The sequence below is a fragment of the Mauremys reevesii genome, linkage group 7, assembly GCF_016161935.1.
Source record: "Mauremys reevesii isolate NIE-2019 linkage group 7, ASM1616193v1, whole genome shotgun sequence".
Classification (NCBI taxonomy): domain Eukaryota; kingdom Metazoa; phylum Chordata; order Testudines; family Geoemydidae; genus Mauremys; species Mauremys reevesii.
In genome coordinates, this window is record NC_052629.1 from 30,910,828 (window position 1) to 30,927,400 (window position 16,573).

The 16,573-nt window shown below is 41.3% G+C and overlaps 1 protein-coding gene across 10 annotated transcripts in view; it reads left to right on the forward strand.

Annotated features, from left to right (window-relative positions):
- EXOC6 (exocyst complex component 6) overlaps positions 1 to 16,573 on the forward strand; it is a 185,165-nt gene that overhangs the window by 166,153 nt on the left and 2,439 nt on the right. For all 10 annotated transcript variants that reach the window (XM_039547871.1, XM_039547872.1, XM_039547873.1 and 7 more), the window contains one exon: positions 16,166 to 16,278. In XM_039547871.1, the coding sequence (XP_039403805.1) occupies positions 16,166 to 16,278 (113 nt within the window). The remainder of the gene's footprint in view (positions 1 to 16,165; positions 16,279 to 16,573) is intronic.

Here is a 16,573-nt window from a genome sequence, read left to right on the forward strand (position 1 = left end):
CAGGCTAACCGACTACGCAGCAACAATTTGGCCAGAACCCCTGCCCTCCGGAGACTGACTGTCTGCCAGACTGCTGCTTTTGAAACTCTTGTCTGTTTCTAAACTCAAAAGACAGTTTTGTTTTGTTTTTTTTGTTTTGCCACTAGATCATTATTCTTTAATGATGAGGAAGAAGGCACTTTATAATAAAGATTATCTGCACTGTAATTACACAAATCTTTGTATTGTCTTGCTATATTATATATTGTACTGGCCCGCCTACTTATATTTGCTTCAATTACTACTTCACAGCAACTTTATTCAGAAGACCTTGGCTACTTAAAGTATTAATGGGATTTGCAAAAGTTGTAGGAGCTGAATGTTTTTCTGGTTATGCTAACAGAGCAGCAAGCTTGTTCACATAACTCCAACAGCATGCATTTTTTTTCTGCAGACAGTCCTAAATTCATTTGAAGTGCCAAAGAATTAGAGGTGTATTTAGGTTTACTCGTGAATGTAACAAGACCAGGCATCTCACAAAATATACCTCAAGGTCTAGATTTTAGGAAAGTATTCTGCCCTTTGGGAGAATTTAGGTTATAAAGGATTAGTTTGAACTTTTGGCTTTTTTCTAAGCAAAACAACAGTTCCCTCTGGTTCAGATGTCATAACCTCTGAGTTTACATATTATACACTTACAAATGTGTGAGAGATTATACCCTAACATTCAAGATAGTGACAGCTAGTATCTTCACTTACGGACATAAATTTGAAACAGATGTAAGTATTTAAATGTAAAGGTAAGGTTTCATTTTTTGGTAAATGTTTAAATGTTCTCTTATGACAGTTTCTAAATGTAATATTTAAGTTTTTTGAAAACCATCAAACTTAAGTGCAGTGCTCTAAAAACTGGAGACTAGAGACATTGCCTTGCTAACACACAAACTGCCCTGCTTTTGAAAATCTAGAGGTCAGTTTTCAAAGCATGCCCAGGAATTTACCCCGCGACTCCCATTGACACTAATGGGAATTGCATAGCTAACTCCTGGAACATCACTTTGAAAGCATATTCCTTAGATGGTGAGCGATCCAGAAAAAGGGTAGCATAAACTATAGAGAGACATTCACTGATCGAGAGATCAATTTACACTTTGAAATATTATACTAGTGTGTGTTATTCCTGTTATGTGATCAGTGAGGGGATTTTAAAATTCACCACATTCACAAAATAAGTCACCAGGAGTAAATAAAAAATCCTTTGGCAAGTGGCAGGCAGACTTGCTAACCAGGTTAAAGTGATATTTGTCAGCACTGAAGAGATGAAGTGATAATTGGAGCAGTTTTGTGCAGAGATTATTCTACAGTTAGTGAACTTTTTCTTGTTCTGAGCAGGTTTAAGTTGCAGATCTGTATTTTTAAACATTTTTGTTATTGATTTGGTGTAAAAAATGTCCTATTCTGCTTCCTTTTGCTCCCATGCTTTTCAGTTCTCTTCTAGAAGGTAATTTCATGGTGTTTATGCTTCAGTAAATATGAAAAGGATACATTTTGTTGTAACTGGATTTTATTAATTATTATTATTTTATTATAAATAATTAAACATGGATGGTACACAAAAGCATTGTGCTTGTTTATATTTTATACCCACTGACTAAAGAAGACATTATTATTTTTAGTATTATTTTATTACTTGTATTGTGGGTATGCCTAGAAGCCACAGCCATGGAGCCAGAGCCCCATTGTGCTAGGCACTGTACAAATATAACAAAAAGACAGTCCCTTCTTCAGACTTTACAATCTAACAGTTCCATTGAGATGTTCCAGTGATATCATAAACCATGAAAGTCGTGCTCAAGTAGTGTGCATAATTATCTAGAACTAAGGAATGTAATATAGAACATGGATACTGTCCCTTACTCTCCTGCTTCTTTCAAATACTACTGATGTGGCTAGGTCTCTGAAGCTCCTCCAAATCAGCTATGTTTTGAAAATACTGCTTGGGCTGAGTTGAGCAAGAGTAGTAGATGGTGCACATAGTGATGGGGTGAATCTCGGTAATTCAGGGATGTGACATAAATACCAAAGAATGTAGTTGGAGTCTCGTAATTCATAGACACTACTGCGAAGTTTTTTTGACACAATTCACAGAGTAACTCTAGTAATCAAATCCTTACTCACACAAGTAGTTCCATTCACTTCAGCAAGCTCTTTTAATAAGTAAAAAAAAAGATTTTGCTGGATATGTTTAAAATGTTTGGATTGCAAACATATTCATGTGCACATTCACAGTACAAGGGATTTTGTTTGTTCTAGAGCAATTTTTCCTTACACTTTTAGGCAATGATTATCAAGATAGTATCATATAGTGATGTTGGTGTAGAACGGCTGGTGTCATCCAGTCCTGGAAGGTCTTCATTTTGTTGATGGTTGAAATATTTCCTATATAGTCTGCATCTCCTATATAGTCTTCCTATATAGTTTGGATCCTTCTGAATGAAGTACAATGTTTTTATGTAGATTGTAAGCTCTTTCAGGCAGGGACTGTCTTTTTTAGAGGTGGGTGATGTGTGTACATTGCCTGGTAGGATGGGACCCAATCCCTCATTGGAGCCTCTAGGCACTACCACAATTAAAATAATAATAAATGTGCTGTTAATATACTTGCAATACTTATCTTAATTATTCAAAATAGATATATAATTTACAGCAATGACATGCAAATGTTTAGATGAAAAGTATAGATCCATATTTAAAAATGCACATATGTAGTTAATCTCTATTCTCTGTTCAAAAGTGTCTTAGGATAACTCATAATTGTATATGCTCAACAGCATTATTTTTCTGGATGAGTTCACCCAGCCTTTTAGGTTCTGGGGTTTTTTAATTAAAAAGGTCACAAACCATTATATCTAAATTTCAAAGAATTTACCAATTAGCTGTAGTCCGCAATGCCCAGCAGGTGGCTTTTATACTATTAAAAGGAGATTGTTTCCATCTCTGATCAAAGCAAAAACAAAAGTAAGGAAAATGTTAAGTATTTTGTTATGTAGCGTAAACCATATGGTGTGTAAATTATAGGTAAATTGTGGCGAGGGGGATTAAATTGTAGCATTGCAGGAAATATTTTCTTTTGTACATTTTTAACACTATTCTCCATAAGGATTTTAATGGTAATAATTAAATATCTGTTTAGATTGTTGATTGGCTAAGAAGATTAAACAGCTTACTGTTTCTTAAGATGAAGATGTGAAAGTAAATATAAATGCACTGTAGTAGTTTAAAGTATGTATACAAGTATTAATGTCAAATTAGAGTAAACTAGGTAAGAAAAGATTTTTTTCTCAAGATACTGAAAAAGTTCTAATTTGCACTTTTCAATTAATTTAACCTTTCCAGATTTGTACCTACTTAGAAGAATGTTTGTGGCCTTTTGACCCTTTTGTTATCCCTAACTCAGAAAGGCTTTTATTCTGTAGGGCTTAGGTATAAAAAATAAAAAGGAACGTTAATGGCATAACAGTCCTTTCTGATCACCCTGTGTAAGATGTTTATGCAAAGTGTCAATAGAAGCAATTGGCCTAACAGTGTGACAACCTACTTCGCTTGGAAATGGGCTAATCTCCTGTTTGGGTTATCCAGAGGTCAGGTAGGGATTTCTTTTTGCACTCACCATAGTGCATGGGTACACAACTCATAAACGCTGTTGGGAAGAAATTAGAGTCTACTGAGCCTTGATGAGTCACAGTTAAAATCCCAAGAATATAAGCCTCACAGCTTTTTTTAATTAATTGAATCCCCTCATCTCCTTTTTAGGGTTTTTTTTCTTTTAGCACCATACCAAACACCATTCTTAAACAAATACATATGATACTGACCCTCACAGAAGTTCTACCGGTATCATTATCTGGTGCTTCACTTTCATTTTTTTCGAGTAGACATCATCCCACTCCATTCTGAAGTTCATGTGGAAATTTACGTTAAATCACAGTTTTTCAGTGTTACCACTGTTGCCCTGTCACAGCAGGTTGAAACTCAATAAGCGCTCAGGCAAGCATGGCAGGCCATGAAATAGGCCTTGGCGGGCTTCATGCTGTGAACTCCTGCCTTAGTGAATCAGCTTCTGTGTGTTTTTATAACTGCCTTTTTTCTCTGTTAATTATGCCCCAAGGCTGTGGAAAGACAGCATTTATCTGTTGAAACAGACTAAGCAGCAAGTGTTCTGACATGTTTATCAGGCAAATTGTACCTGACAAAAGGTAATTACACATGCAATCAAGTCTAGAAGTAACTGGGTGATTAGGGGTTAATAAACTGTTTAGCATAAGAGAGATCCTTCTTGTGTTCAAAGAAAGTGACTAGAAAAGGATAACTAAGAGCAAAGCAGTAAAAAATAACTTTATTTTCAGTATGTGGATTTAAGTTTACAAAAATCAAAACAGGCTAAAGTAGCAAAAATATGCAACTCGTTCTTTCTCACAAGCTCTCAATTAGCTGGTACCTAGCTGGGAAAGCCCAAGCTATGTGTTGGTTCAGTTGATAGCAAAACACAGATTAAGGCACCATTCCATCTGTACACCGCTATTTAGATCATTTAAAATTATTCTAGAATTACTTCAAGAGAAATGATCTGGTTTTGTTCTCTAATTGGCGCAGCAGCACACATTCCCTTCTTTGCTGGCCAGCTCTGGACTAGCCCTAGCTGCCATAGGGAACCTCCCAAGCAGGATTGTGCCCAGCTCTTGCCCAAAAGCAAAAGGGGAAGACACCTTTTATGCACCTGAATAGAACCAACCACAGTGGAGACCATAACATTTTGCTGCTTACAGTATAAATATGTAGCTATTTGCAATATATTAATAAACATGAATATTTGAATGTAGGAAGACTCTGGTTCTCAAGGATAGTTCAAAGGTGGGTTCAGGTCTCACTAAGACAATCACTGCTAAATAAGGTTCCAATCATATATGCAGATCCCTCCAAACTGAATTTAAGAGCTTACAGGTAAAAAGAAAGATCCTAAAATATATTCAGAGCAGGTGATAAACACCTTAACTACCTTGAAGAAAAAGTGCATGACTGTGGTGTATTTGAGAGGTGAATTAGGTTCAAAGAGGGATGCAGCTCCAAGAATTCCACATACAAAAACTCCTTCCCACACATTTTCTATACTTATAAGATAGCCTATCTGAAGGACTCAGACTGAGCGGCTTAAGTCAGCAGTTAATGCATTACTGAACATTGATTACAATAAATCAATTCCCAAGCAGTCATATCACGAGTTATTGGAAGACAGCAAGAGCTTTGAAATCATAACATATTCACAGCTACCTTACTTAGAGCCTGAACCTTATCCCTAAAGCCCTTTATTGAACTTTTTTTTTGACCTGTGGGATCAGTCTTACCACAATATGTCATGCTGATCAAAACAGCATTCTTGATAGTCATCAATTGACTGAGTTGGGAGCTCTTTTACTTCAGGAACAGCAGTATCTTCTACAAGTGGTACTTGAGATATCAGAAACCTTTCAGTAAAACGGACCTGTATCAGTCCACATGATGCAAGAGATGACATAGCTTTCCTTTTGTCCAAATCCAGTTCACCTGAAACAGTGCAGATGTAGGGCATGTGTTGGTTGTGTGAAGAGCATTTAGAAAATATATAGACAGGACCAAGACTCTCAGAAAATTACAGCATCTTTTCATAGGTATCATTCAAGATGCAGGGGCAGAAAAGTAGCAAGACTGCTAGTAGGAGTATGTAAAGCTGGGAACATGATACCTCCAGAGGGTAACGTAGCACAGGCAACAGCTACCTTGTATGTGGGAAGAGCATGTGCCTCAGCAGAGAAAATCATCAGTCCTGATGTTCACTAAAAGTTGGACCAGGAAGGTCTCCTCCTCAGACTCACCTTTTCCATAGGCAAATCCTCCAAGAAGTGGCAAAAGTTGTTACTGACATTTTATAATATTTTTTCGTTAGCTTCTCTATCTGGAGAGAGCATGGAACTTTCCCCTTGCTCCTCCTCCTTTCTCATGCACTTGTATGTGGAGTTGTTTCTGTTCCCTCCCCTTTCCATACTCCTTGTTAGCGATGTCACAGTGTGAGGGGCTGACAGATATGCTCTAGCTTGATATTTCTCTTAACAAGGATATTTGTTCTGCTTACCTGTAAATTTCTCTTCTCGGATGTAGCTTGCCTCGCTGTCTTAGCCCACTCTTGTTTTCCATGAAGGTTACAGGAGAAAATCATGGGACAAAGTGTTTACAGCAAAACCTTTCTCATGTCACAGTATGAATATAGTTATCTTTGTATATATGACAATATTTGTTAGCCTTGTGCTAAATCTGTTTGAATAAGCGGTAGACAGATGGATCCTCAAGTGTGTGTGTCTGATGTTGGGGAGTGGAGGAGAGCTGCCAGTTACAGCTCTGCATTGCCTCCACACTGGAGAGGGGAAGGACCCATCCAGTTTGAAGGATTGCTATACATGTTATCTTTGAGAAGATAAATGTACAGTTAACATGAACAAATTTCCCATTATACTTTTAAAAGGAAATCAGATGTTACTTCTCAAAGACGTGTGTGTGTGTGTGTGTGTGTGAATATTCAACACTAGAAATCTGACTATAGAACTGTATATTTTTTAAGTACTTGTTAACTGTATTTAGCTGGTACTTCATAAGCAGATGGAAAAATAACACTTCATTTCCTGCTGACATCTCTAATTACATGCATTTATTTCTCTTATTACTGTGCCTACCACTGTGGTCCATTCACCATTAGATAGACCACCACTCTTCCAGTCATAATCACATAATGTTCCTGTAGCAACTATAGCAGCTAACTTTTTTTTAGTGGAAAAAGTAGCATTAGGAAAATACTGAATGTAATTTTAGTTGTCTTAAATGTGTTGTGGCAGCTGGAAGCAAGGAGAGCCAGCACCAGGTGATCAGCAAATTCTTCATAGATGTGTGTCCCATAATTTAGAAAGCACTGGGTGGGATCACGTAAACCTGTATGGCAATCAACAATTTATATTTTTAGTTGATTTCCATTTTTGGCAGAATTGGCCTTTTTGTGGTTAGACCTGCCCTCAATACATTTTGTCCTGTGCCTTGCTAATATTCATTACAGGATTTAAATCCCAAGGATTACAAACCTCCTTTATTTCAATGCAATTTAGCATATTTAACATATTACATCTGCTGTATTATGAGTCATGTCAATATCGGAAGCCAAAAAGAGTATTACCATTACATCTTTACCTTGGTGAGGAATCTTGGTTATTGCATAACTTCACCACATGTTGAATCTTATTGTGGTTTTGCATGCACCTAATCTCTGTCACATAAAAAGATAATTTAATAGGTGTCCTACGGTGGACAAAAAATAGCTAATGTAGGAAAAAATCTTGTTCTTTTTCATCTTGCTTTTCTATTGAAGAAGCAAGAAAATGTCAGATTTTCGTGACATCTACTTATATCTAGGTGTTTTTATGAATTGAAGAAAAGATCTTTTTAACCCTGTAGTTCTTCTGATTTTTAAAAAACAGTGTAGGTGTGCTTCTCAATATGTTTCCATTCTGTAAATAAATGGGGAGCCTTCCTGTAGTTAATTCATCACATAAATTCCCATGCTCTTTCGTGAAAGATTTCATAGGATAATAGATAACTGTCAGCTTCATGTTTCAAAGAGTGAGTTAAAATACCAGGAAGAATGCAGTACTCATAAAATTGATATTACTGTTTTCATCTATGAGAACATAGATTATGCTCCAGACCATCCCCCATGTAAAAATGCCAAGCTGTTTTGCAAGAGAATTCATGATTGTCATGCACAGTGGAAAACCTGCACAAGGAAGTAAAAGTTGAATGAGAATCTATGTCTGGTACCTCTGCAGAGTTCCCATATACACCTGGCCATACGACTGAAGGAAATTTAAGAGCTGGGTAAGGGTTGATAATGAAGATACTTCCCTTGCATCTGATGCTCCTGGAATCAGCTATCTGCCCTGCTAGTGTGTTGGCTGCTTGCCAGCCCTCCCCACTAGCAAATTGCCTGCATTGACAAGTACATTTGCGAAGCACCAAATCAGATGCAGGTGACATGAATGGCCAGGACATGGATCCGAAGATTCGCAGACCAGGCAGCTCTTGCCCCTCCACACTGTACAGTACATGCTCTCAAAGCCCATTACATATAGCAGTATGTCACAGCAATACATGCAGCTGTGAGTGGGACAAAATGCACAAGTATAGAATTGTACACAACAGCAGTCCAGCCTTCAGCAACTGCTGTCGTTATGTCCCATTTACTCCAGCAGCAGTGCATAATTGTCACACTGGAGCCCCTGAACCTGTGTACAGAAGCAGGAGGGGAGTTGTGATCGGATGGCATGTGTCATTTGATTGCAGGTCCTTCATGGTTCTCTGCCACAGTGTAGTGGCAGCTGCTCTAGCTCAATAAACGTGCCAGGATGAGTCTGGCTGCTGTGTAATCATTTGACCATGTTGGGGCCGTGGGGGAACTGTACTAGCACCTGACTCTCCCTTTGCTGATGCTCCAGTGTCTATCTGTCTTAGGTACTTACCTGACCCATAGACGTACCATACTCTCTGGGCACCTCACAGTCTGTAATGTATTTATCCTTATAAAGAAGGACTAAGTGACTTGCCCAAGGTCACAGATGAAGTCACTGCTGGAGCGGGGACTTAAAGCCAAGCCTCCCAAATTCTACACTCGCACCCTAACCGCTGGACCATCCCAGTTGTTTCCTCTCTGTACCTTGAAACAGGTTTGGAGTGCATAGGGTGTGCCATAGGCACTGAAGAAGGTAGTGCATTGCTCCACATTGAAAGTAAGACTTTTGGGTGGGGAAAATATTGTGTATACAGTCTGTTTTTAGGAATATGAGCATGTATCCCTGCTTAATTGAGCCCTAATCTTCCAACAGGGCCTTCACTATCACTAAGACATGAGTGCCTGGAAGCAATCAGCAGCTAGACCACGAGAAGTTAGCTCTAGAAAAGACAGAGATGATGGTAGCAGGAAAGGGGAAGCACTTTTAACTTTAACATTCTAACCTCATCAGTGACCAAGGGCTTTAGACTACAAATTGTTACAGTGATGCAAAGCCTCAGGGTCATTCTGAACTCATCATGAATCCACGTTCTACAGATTACAACAATGATAAGGAATGCTACCTTCTATCTGTGACTGGCCAGGAGATTGAGCCATTTTCTTTCAAATGGGCCTAGCCACAGATTAGATTATAGTAGCTCAGTTTTTCTGTAGGTAAACACAACCACTCAGAGAAGGCTGAAGTTGGTCTCTTAAGAAACGCCTCGACTGTGATGTCCATGGTAAACTTCCTAGTGATAAAGGTATGCAGGTGAGATAGTGTTTTATTAATATATCTTGTTTGCTTATTTTATTAAGAAAGCAAAGCCTCCAGATTGTACTGTTGGTTAATAGTAATTCCTATTGCTGTTATCCTTGTTCTTCCACTCACCACCTTGGTTCTCCATCTACTTGTGGCATCTCGTCCCCCTTTGGACTGTAAACTCTTTGGTGTACACACTGCCTTTTATTGTGTGCTTTTACAGCATTCAGCACAGTGGGACTCAATACAGATTCGGGCCTCTGGGCACTATTGTAATAAAAATAAGTAAAAAATAAACATGCAGCAGCAAGCCTAGCATGCATCAAAGGTTGGTCTGAACATAATCTGTGCTTCACAAACTCCAATGATTACCAGTCTACCTCAGAACAGAAGTCAAAGTCCTAGTTCTATCTACAAAACTCCTAAAATACTAGGATCTAGCTACTTCAGAAACTCACCCAAGCTATGTGTTGGTTCAGTTGATAGCAAAACACAGATTAAGGCACCATTCCATCTGTACACCGCTATTTAGGCACTTTAATATGTAGTTTAGGTGCTGAGCTCCAAGTTTTGACTCTGCTGCAATCCACAAAAGTCCCACTGTAGGCACTTAAACTCACTCAGCACTAAGTTTTCAGAGTACAGGTTCCCTAGCCACCTAGGTTTCTGCCTCTGGGCATGTACAATGCTGTCCCCTCTAGGCATCTAGACACCAGTCTTCTGCCTAAGACCCAGAGCAATTCACAAACCAGGGAAAGAGAGGTGTTTGGACACATAATTCAGGTGTGGGGCCTAATCTGATAGGCAGCCTCTGAGCATGCCTACTACAGGCATGGGCGCCAACTTATATGGGCTCGTGGAGCTAAAGCCCCAGGAATATTCAAAATCAGGGGCTCTGCTCCACCAATATTTGGAGCTAGGTTTCGCCCCTTTAAATCGCAGCCACGGCCGGGAATCAGAGGGCTCTGGGCTGCCTGCAACCGCTGGGAGCCCAGAGCCCTTTAAATCTTAGCCGCGGCTGGGAATCAGAGGGCTCTGGGCTGCCCGCTGCGGCGGGGAGCCCACAGCCTTTTAAATCCCAGCCGCGGCCGGGAATCAGAGGGCTCTGGGCTGCCTGCAACCGCGGGGAGCCCAGAGCCCTTTAAATCTTAGCCGTGGCTGGGAATCAGAGGGCTCTGGGCTGCCCGCTGCGGCAGGGAGCCCAGAGCCTTTTAAATCCCAGCCGCGGCCGGGAATCAGAGGGCTCTGGGCTGCCTGCAACCGCGGGGAGCCCAGAGCCCTTTAAATCTCAGCCGCGGCTGGGAATCAGAGGGCTCTGGGCTGCCCGCTGCGGCGGGGAGCCCAGAGCCTTTTAAATCCCAGCCGCGGCCGGGAATCAGAGGGCTCTGGGCTGCCTGCAACCGCGGGGATGCAGCCCAGCCCCTGGCCGCTGATTGCCCCCTCCCCAGACCACTGCCCCCCAGGACACCCACCCCCTATCTAAGCACCACTGGTCCTTGTCCCCCATTACCCACTCCCGAGACAACTGCCCCTAACTGCCCCTTGAATAATGTTACATTGCAACTTAAATAATTAGCTTTTGAGCTAAACTGAGTGAGTATTTGCTCAAATTGGCATTTGACCCTGAGCAGGAGTAACTTGTTCTTTAGCTATATCCAGATATGTAACCAATAGGAAATGAAATAGTATCCTCTGTTTTTACACATCTATCTAAGCCTCCCTTCTCCTTGTCCCCAACTACCCCCTCCTGAGACCCCACCCAAATTCCCCCCAGGACCCCACCCCCTACCTGTCCCCTGATAAACCTCCTAGACTCCCATGCCTATCCTACTGCTGCCTGTCCCCTGACTGCCCCTCCGAACCTCTGCCCCATCCAACCCCCCCTGCTCCTTGTCCCTTGACTGGCCCCTGGAACCCCCTACCCCTTCTCCAACCTTGTAATCTTGTGGCACTGACGCGTTGTAGCTTCATTTTATATCGGCTTACAGGGCGGGAGTGGGGGGGCACCACCTTTTGGGCCCCACCAAAAATTATACAAACCTGCCGCCTATGACTACAGGTCCTATTCAAAACTTGAGGAGGGTGGAGAGGCACCGCCATGACTGTTTTGTGTGAAGTGCCTAATTTGGTCCCACAAGAAACTCCATAGGTGCCTAAGCACTTGACTGCAGGCAGCAGGTTCTTGTTCATGGATCACTAAGCAGAAGGCGGCACTTCCCTGCAACCTGGATTTAGGCGCCTACCTGCATGAGAGGAGTGGGGCTTAGCACACACTCCTCTCCTCATCCTCATCCTTTGGCTGGTTTAGGTAGCTCCCCACCTAGTGTGCTGTCTTATGCGGATCTCATTCGCAGGCACCTATCTTTTCCCATGCATTGCACATGCACAGATATTTCACTGCCTTGTGGAGGATCCCCAAAAGAATGCATTGCTTAACTAAAGAATAATAAGGTGCCACAAGACTCTTTGCTGCTTTTACAGATCTAGACTAACACGGCTACCCCTCTGATACTAAAGAATAATGTTACATTGCAACTTAAATAATTAGCTTTTGAGCTAAACTGAGTGAGTATTTGCTCAAATTGGCATTTGACCCTGAGCAGGAGTAACATGTTCTTTAGCTATATCCAGATATGTAACCAATAGGAAATGAAATAGTATCCTCTGTTTTTACACATCTTTCACTTAAATGAGATAGTCAAACATAAAATCTAACACTCATGGACATCATTGTGGCTTGTAATGCTCTCTGGAGAAGTTTGAGACGACAGATCAATAAGTATATCACAAATCCATTATACATCTATGGGGAAGTATAACAAATGTTAATATTATAGTATTAATTCAAGCATAATTGAGTAGCTATTAATTTAAGTAATATGTGTTCCTTATTTTATTTAATTGAATATAATGTAATACAATTTAACTGAGTTTTTTTAAAATAAAATGTAAAAGCCATTATTTCACCTTTTGTATTTAATGCATAATGGTTATTAATATATTAGTTATTAATTCATTAATATATCAAGACTTTAAAGGAGGACTTGGGTTCCCGAATTTATTTGTATCTTGTTACTCTTCAGGGCAGGGCCTGTGTTTGCAGGGAACCCACTCTAATGATTCCTGATATTGATTGGGGGCTTTGGGCATTTTTATAATACAAATAGGTAATAATATTGCTAGTGGCTTGCCACAGTTACATAGTCTCCTTAAACCATCTTGGCCACACCCTATCTAGCTACATTTTAGAAAAATCTGAAAATAACCATGATTTAATCTTGTCCAGACTAATTATCTTAAGGAAACCTGTAATTTAAATAGGATTGAATGATCTGGAGTGAATTTCTGAGTAAACAGCTGCCAGAATTGTCACAGCAGTCCTTTATTTGGATAATGTTACACTCAAAATAGATGGGGAAGGCCTTTGTTGGAGGGAATTGGATCCCAGATGGTGTCTTTTAGAGAGTTATAGAGGAAATTTTAGTCTGGAGTATACTAAAATAAGGTATAGTAAATGAATGAGAAATTGTATTATTCAGCATTTTCTTAACTCTCCTCTAGTCTTCCCTTGTGCCTTCATGATTTGATTTTCAAACCCGACATCATGTCAAAATACAGTCTGATGGAGTTTAATTATCCCATTACTTTACTTCAGTCATCTGACTTTGACTGGTAGATGTTTCTTGCTGGAAATAGTATGAGAAATCGCTTATGGTGGATTATTTTTCCATTTGGGGGATATGTTTTAATACTGTAACACTCCCAGACCAGTGATTGAGTGCTTTTTTGCTATAAATGGAAAGCCGACAGTAAAAGAAAGTTAGAATGAGAAAAGAGAATTGGGAGTTTGTTCCCCAACAGTTGTCCGGAAAAGATTTTAAACTTTTGTTATTGTTTGTTTGTTTAACCAAACCTGTTTTCAGGGAGTTGGTTTGAGGCGTTGCCTATAGTGAGGATTTGAGCCAGGGTGTGCTGAACTGGTTCAGAGCCTGGCTGTGCATCAGTGTAGCTGACCCCTGCTTCAAACCAGGACATTTTCTCAAAACTGTTCTCAAGGAAAGATTGGATAACAGAACGGCTTAAAACAAGCAGCCTAAGTGGACTGATGCTGTAGATGTGGAAGGTGGAAGTTGGATTCATATTCGCTGACCCTTTGCTAGAACTAGTGAGCACTGGACTAGGCTAATAGAAAACATTGAGGGGGGGAATATAGTATTTTAAATACCACACAAACTGCAGTTGTTGATTCTACTTGATAAGCCCCTTTTCAGAGAGTTTTCGAAAGTGTTTTATTTCCTGTGCGTATCTGCTGCCAGGGAACTTTTGTCAGGGCATTGTTGGGACCAGTATTTAATCATTGATAGCCAGGTATGGGCGATGTGCCACAAATGAACTTTGTCTTAAAGCTGCGGGGTGACGTATCAAAACCGGGTGCCATTTGAGAGACATTTTACGGGGGGAAATAGCCAAGAATGATGTAGTAAGTGTGGGGGTCAGGGCAGCGCAGAGTCGTGTTTATTATGGGTTTTGTAATTATGGTTTGAATCTTGGTTTTCACTTTAACGCAGAGGGTTCAATTCTACTCACTAATGGACTCCGGGCAGGTTTTTCACGTGTCAGGAACTGGCAAACGAGCTGTCCGTATCCCTCAGACGGTGTGTTTGCATGGTAGTGGCATTTTACTGTTCCGTTTAAAAGAATAAAATATTCGATAGAGTAAATCAAACCTTGGGGGCTTTAATACGGGACTGGGAAGTGCTTGCAGCAGCAAATCAATTCCGAGGAACCGCCTTTCTGCTACTCAGGGAATGAATCGCAGATTCGCAGCTTCAATTTCGGCTGCTCTTTAGTCAAGAAAGTCACGGGACCTGCTGATTTCTGTACGGCTGCATTAGCCTCCAGAGAAGCGTGGCCCGCTCCGCGTGATTTTAGTCGGTGTTCATTCGCAAAGGGGGGACATGACTGCCTGGCTCAGCCCGCCCGTTGCAAAAGCCTGGGCTCCAGAGACCAAACCCCTCAGCAGAATTCAAATTACAGGGGCTCGCCCCTGGCTTATGGAGGCGCCCAGAGCTCCCACTGAGACACAAGCAATGCAAGATTGGGACCAGACAGGAAAGCAGACGCACGTCGCTAGGCTGGTCCTTTCCTTGGGGTATCAGTGTGTCCTGGTAACCAGCAAATTCAGTGGCTTACCGCTGTTGGATGCATCCCTGGGCAGATCTAACTGCTTACTTTCCAGCGGCCGTTTTCAGTGCGCTCTGCTTGCAGCGCTCCATTTGTTAAGATGCTTTTTTCCTCTGGAGCAGCGTACATGGTGCCCGCTCTGCCTTTGCGAAGATGCCCTGTTTGTATTGAGCAAGCCCGCTCGCTGGCTCCTGAGCCTGCAGTCTCTACTCAGGCAAAACTCCCACTGACGTCAATGGGAGGTTTGCCTGAATGAGGCCTGTAAAATCGTCCTCCCGGGAGGTTTTTTCTTTTGTTTCCGAGTTGGACTCTTCAGGTAGCGATGCGGAAAAGTTTAGCGGGCATCGAAAATGAGTGTTTGCTCCATTTGTATCTCACTCAAGCAGGGCAGTAACTATTGGCTGTGATTGCTAGCAAAACCAGGGGCATGCTTGTAGGAACTGCCCCAAACGAGGCAATGCCTCCTTTGCTCTGGAGGGAGTCCTGGGGAACTTTCCGTTTAACATCGCAGAGTAGCGGGCAGGATTTTCCCATTTCCCATCATTATAGCCAAATAGGCAATTACAGGTCGACTCACGCTAATGACTAGTGGGAGTGCTCTTTTGCCCTCTCTGTTGTTTAAAGAAGCAAAAACAAAACAAAAAAAAGCAACAACAGCTCCTCGCTTACAAGGTAAATTAAAACGCCAAGGTGCAGAAATAGGAAGCCGAAGTGAAGGCAGTAAAGTATTTAGCTGTTTGAAACAATTAAAACGTGGATAGGAAGTAGGTTTTAACTGACTTAAAGGGGATTATGGTTTTAAAGTTGGATAAAGGGGTTGCTGCTTTAGTTTAGCTATCACATTAGCTTTTAAAAGATTACTTTTATATTTGACAACAGCTCTGGCGGGAGATGGTAAAGCAAATACTCGATTTTAAAATGCTACCAAACACAGGGCCTGTTTTTCTTCAATTTGTTTTATATTTGTTTGGACTAAAAGAGCTCCCAAGGCTAACAAGCAGAATCTTGAACCCGCCCTTTTCCAATCCCGGGGAGGATCAGTCACCATGGAGAATCCAGCGGGGGTTGTTTAATGCACTTAATTAAGACTATCTGAACCTCTGGTTTAAATTACTGTGGAAAAAAATAGAGTTGCAAACTCTCTTTCAAAGGTAGAATGTTCTGGTAGGCTAGCAACATGGGAAGCTTAAAACAGTAACGTTCTCCTGCTAGGTTGGTCTACGTCCAGCAGCCCATGAAAATATAAAGTAGAGACCCAAGCACGGGAATGAAACGAAAAATGCTGTAGGAAGAGAAGGGAGATGGTTAAACAATTAAGGTGTTTGCTGCCTAATCCTTCGCTTTGAATTATTTATTTGTGGTGAAGAATGTTAAGTGACTTGTGCAGAACGATTCCGTGTAAAGTCCCAGTGCTGTGGGAACCGCTTTGCAAACACCACTGGAGCGATCATATTGTTTCCTGGTGGGGATGTAGGACTGTTTTTAGGGCGCCACTTGTCTGAGCAATCGCTAGTACTTCGGGGATGTTAAAACGTATCATTCTCCCCTCTACACCAAGGGAAGAGAGACAAACATAGATCTGAATCTTAACCATTTGTCTTTCTGTCTTCTTCATGTAGCTTCTGGACCTGTTTATGGTGTGGGACTGGTCAACCTACCTAGCTGATTATGGTCAATCTACTTCTAAGTACTTACGAGTGAATCCAAGCACAGCCCTTACCCTCCTGGAGAAGTGAGTATGTAGCGCCAACACGTTGGCGGGGGGGGGCTTCTCTTGAAAATAAGACTGTTCATGCGAACAAGAGAAATAGCAGAATGCGGCTGGTTCCAGCAGCCGGCGTCCCTGTTGCTGGTCTTCTCCCAACAGCTCTTGCTACTTCGGTTTTAACGACAAGTAGAACTTAAATGCTTCTGCCCTTTGTCCTTTTCTTTAAGGTTAGCAGCGTAGTCTGTACCATAAAGTTACGGATCACGTTAACAGGAACAGCAAAGCGCCAGCCTCTCTTGCGTTGTCAGGCTCATTTTAT